Here is a 1,969-nt window from a genome sequence, read left to right as displayed (position 1 = left end):
GCATCACAGCTCACAGCAACCTCCAACTCCTGGGCTCAAGCGAGTCTCCTGCCTCCACCTCCCAAGTAGCTGGGACCACAAGCGCCCACCACAACACCTGGCTATATTTTTTGGTTGCAGCCATCATTGTTGTTTGGCAGGCCCAGGCTGGACTCAAACCTGCCACCTTAGGTGTATGTGGCTAGCGCCTTAGCCACTTGAGCCACAGGCACCGAGCCTGAAACTTTAAAATACACCGTCACTTCTAGGCCCTTCACAAATAATCAACATTTTACCTGTAGTAACATTTTCCAATCTGTACTTTCCACCACCAGTCCTTGTACTGAGAATGCTCTGTGGAAAGGGCAGCAAGATCCAAAGCCTTTGAAAACAATTCATTTTAGATTAGTATTTTCTTTCCTAACAGTAAATAGTAAGAAAAAAAATGAAATAAACCATATAATTAGCATCAATTAAAATGTATTCGAAATCAGACTGAAACTCAAGTTGCTCATGTTTCCAGATGGCCCCACTCATTTTCCCTAATCAGGTCTAGACCAGAGGGCTAACAGCAGATAAGATAGAAACGCAGATCAAAGAGAAGCAGATGTACAATATATCTGAATATAATTTTAATATACTAGATATAAAGTTGATATTAAAAATGAATAAATTTTAACCACACCACCACTTATCTACTGTCTGAGGATTCAAAATGCCTCCAAACTCAGTGGTAGTTAAGCCTTTTGGTATGCAAGCCAGGTCCCATTGCAGCCCTCACTTTAAAGACAGATACAGAGACACAGAGAAAGATCAAACAAGCAGATAGAGAAAACAAATAGAAACTGGGATCATGAAGCATAAAAGGAATTGTGGTACTTGGGTAACTGCTATCTTTAACAACCATCGTTCCATTTTTCTGACATCAACATAAATCCCAGTAATTCTAAGGGTCAGACTTCCCTTTGCCACAGCCTGAAAAAGATCTTCTCTTCAACTGCTGTCATATTTTACAGCTGTTTACCCCGTATCTTTAGTATCCTCTAGCTTGTTCCTTCTAGTGTTTATTCAAGACCAGACAAGACGTAACTAAACAGGAATTAGGATTTCATACAGAGAAATGGAAACCATTTTTGACAAAGGGGAAACCCAAGCAGTCATTATACAAATCTGAAGCTCATATAAAGATGTTAGTGTTAGTTAAATTGTTAGTTAAAAGAGAAGTCTGATGCTTTAGAATACTTATTACTTATCCTTCTTTCAAGGTTGAAAAATTTTTATTCTTTACTCAGTGTTAATATTCAACATGACAGCAGCTTAAAGTCCCTCTCAGATTTTCAGCCCTATTATCTCAAAATGGATCCCAGATTATTGTCCACTTCTTAATATTAACTCTTTTCTGAAATGAATACCAGAAGAATTTCTTGGATCTCCTGCTGCAAAATTAATTACTTTTCCTGTGTCCTCCATCTTCTCTTGCTCTAGGGGAGACCTCTAAATATGCAAACTACTTATAAAGGAATGGTGATTTCCTGCTGAGCCTCTAATGGACTTGAAAAATCAACATCTCTACTTGAAAGCTATGGAAATGAAAAACAAGCTATGCATACAACTACTTTCTTGTTTTAAAAAAATTATTTTTTTTTATTGTTGGGGAGTCATTGAGGGTACAAGAAACCAGGTTACACTGATGGCATTTGTAAAATAAAGTCCCTCTTACAATTGTGTCTTGCCCCCCAAAAATATATCACATACCAAGACCCCACCCCTTCCCTCCTTCCTTCTCTATTCTTCCTTTCCTCCACCCCTCCTTCCTCTTTTTTTCTCTGCTCTCCCCTTCCCCCACCCCCACCACAATTGTCCTCATATCAAAATTGAGTACATAGAATTCATGCTTCTCCATTCTTGTGATGCTTTACTAAGAATAATGTGTTCGGCTCGGCGCCTGTGGCTCAAGCGGCTAAGGCGCCAGCCACATACACCTAAGGTG

At 39.3% G+C, this 1,969-nt stretch overlaps 1 protein-coding gene across 1 annotated transcript in view; it reads right to left on the bottom strand.

Moving 5' to 3' along the window:
• The window catches only part of TTC8 (tetratricopeptide repeat domain 8), a 66,468-nt gene that overhangs the window by 30,110 nt on the left and 34,389 nt on the right, over window positions 1–1,969 (bottom strand). The window contains exon 7 of the mRNA XM_003786970.3: window positions 276–361. Within this exon, the coding sequence (XP_003787018.1) occupies window positions 276–361 (86 nt within the window). The remainder of the gene's footprint in view (window positions 1–275; window positions 362–1,969) is intronic.

The sequence above is a fragment of the Otolemur garnettii genome, unplaced genomic scaffold, assembly GCF_000181295.1.
Source record: "Otolemur garnettii isolate 467f Iridium unplaced genomic scaffold, OtoGar3 scaffold00020, whole genome shotgun sequence".
Classification (NCBI taxonomy): domain Eukaryota; kingdom Metazoa; phylum Chordata; class Mammalia; order Primates; family Galagidae; genus Otolemur; species Otolemur garnettii.
Note: the sequence above shows the minus strand (reverse complement) of the source record. Positions and strands in the feature narration are given on the sequence as shown.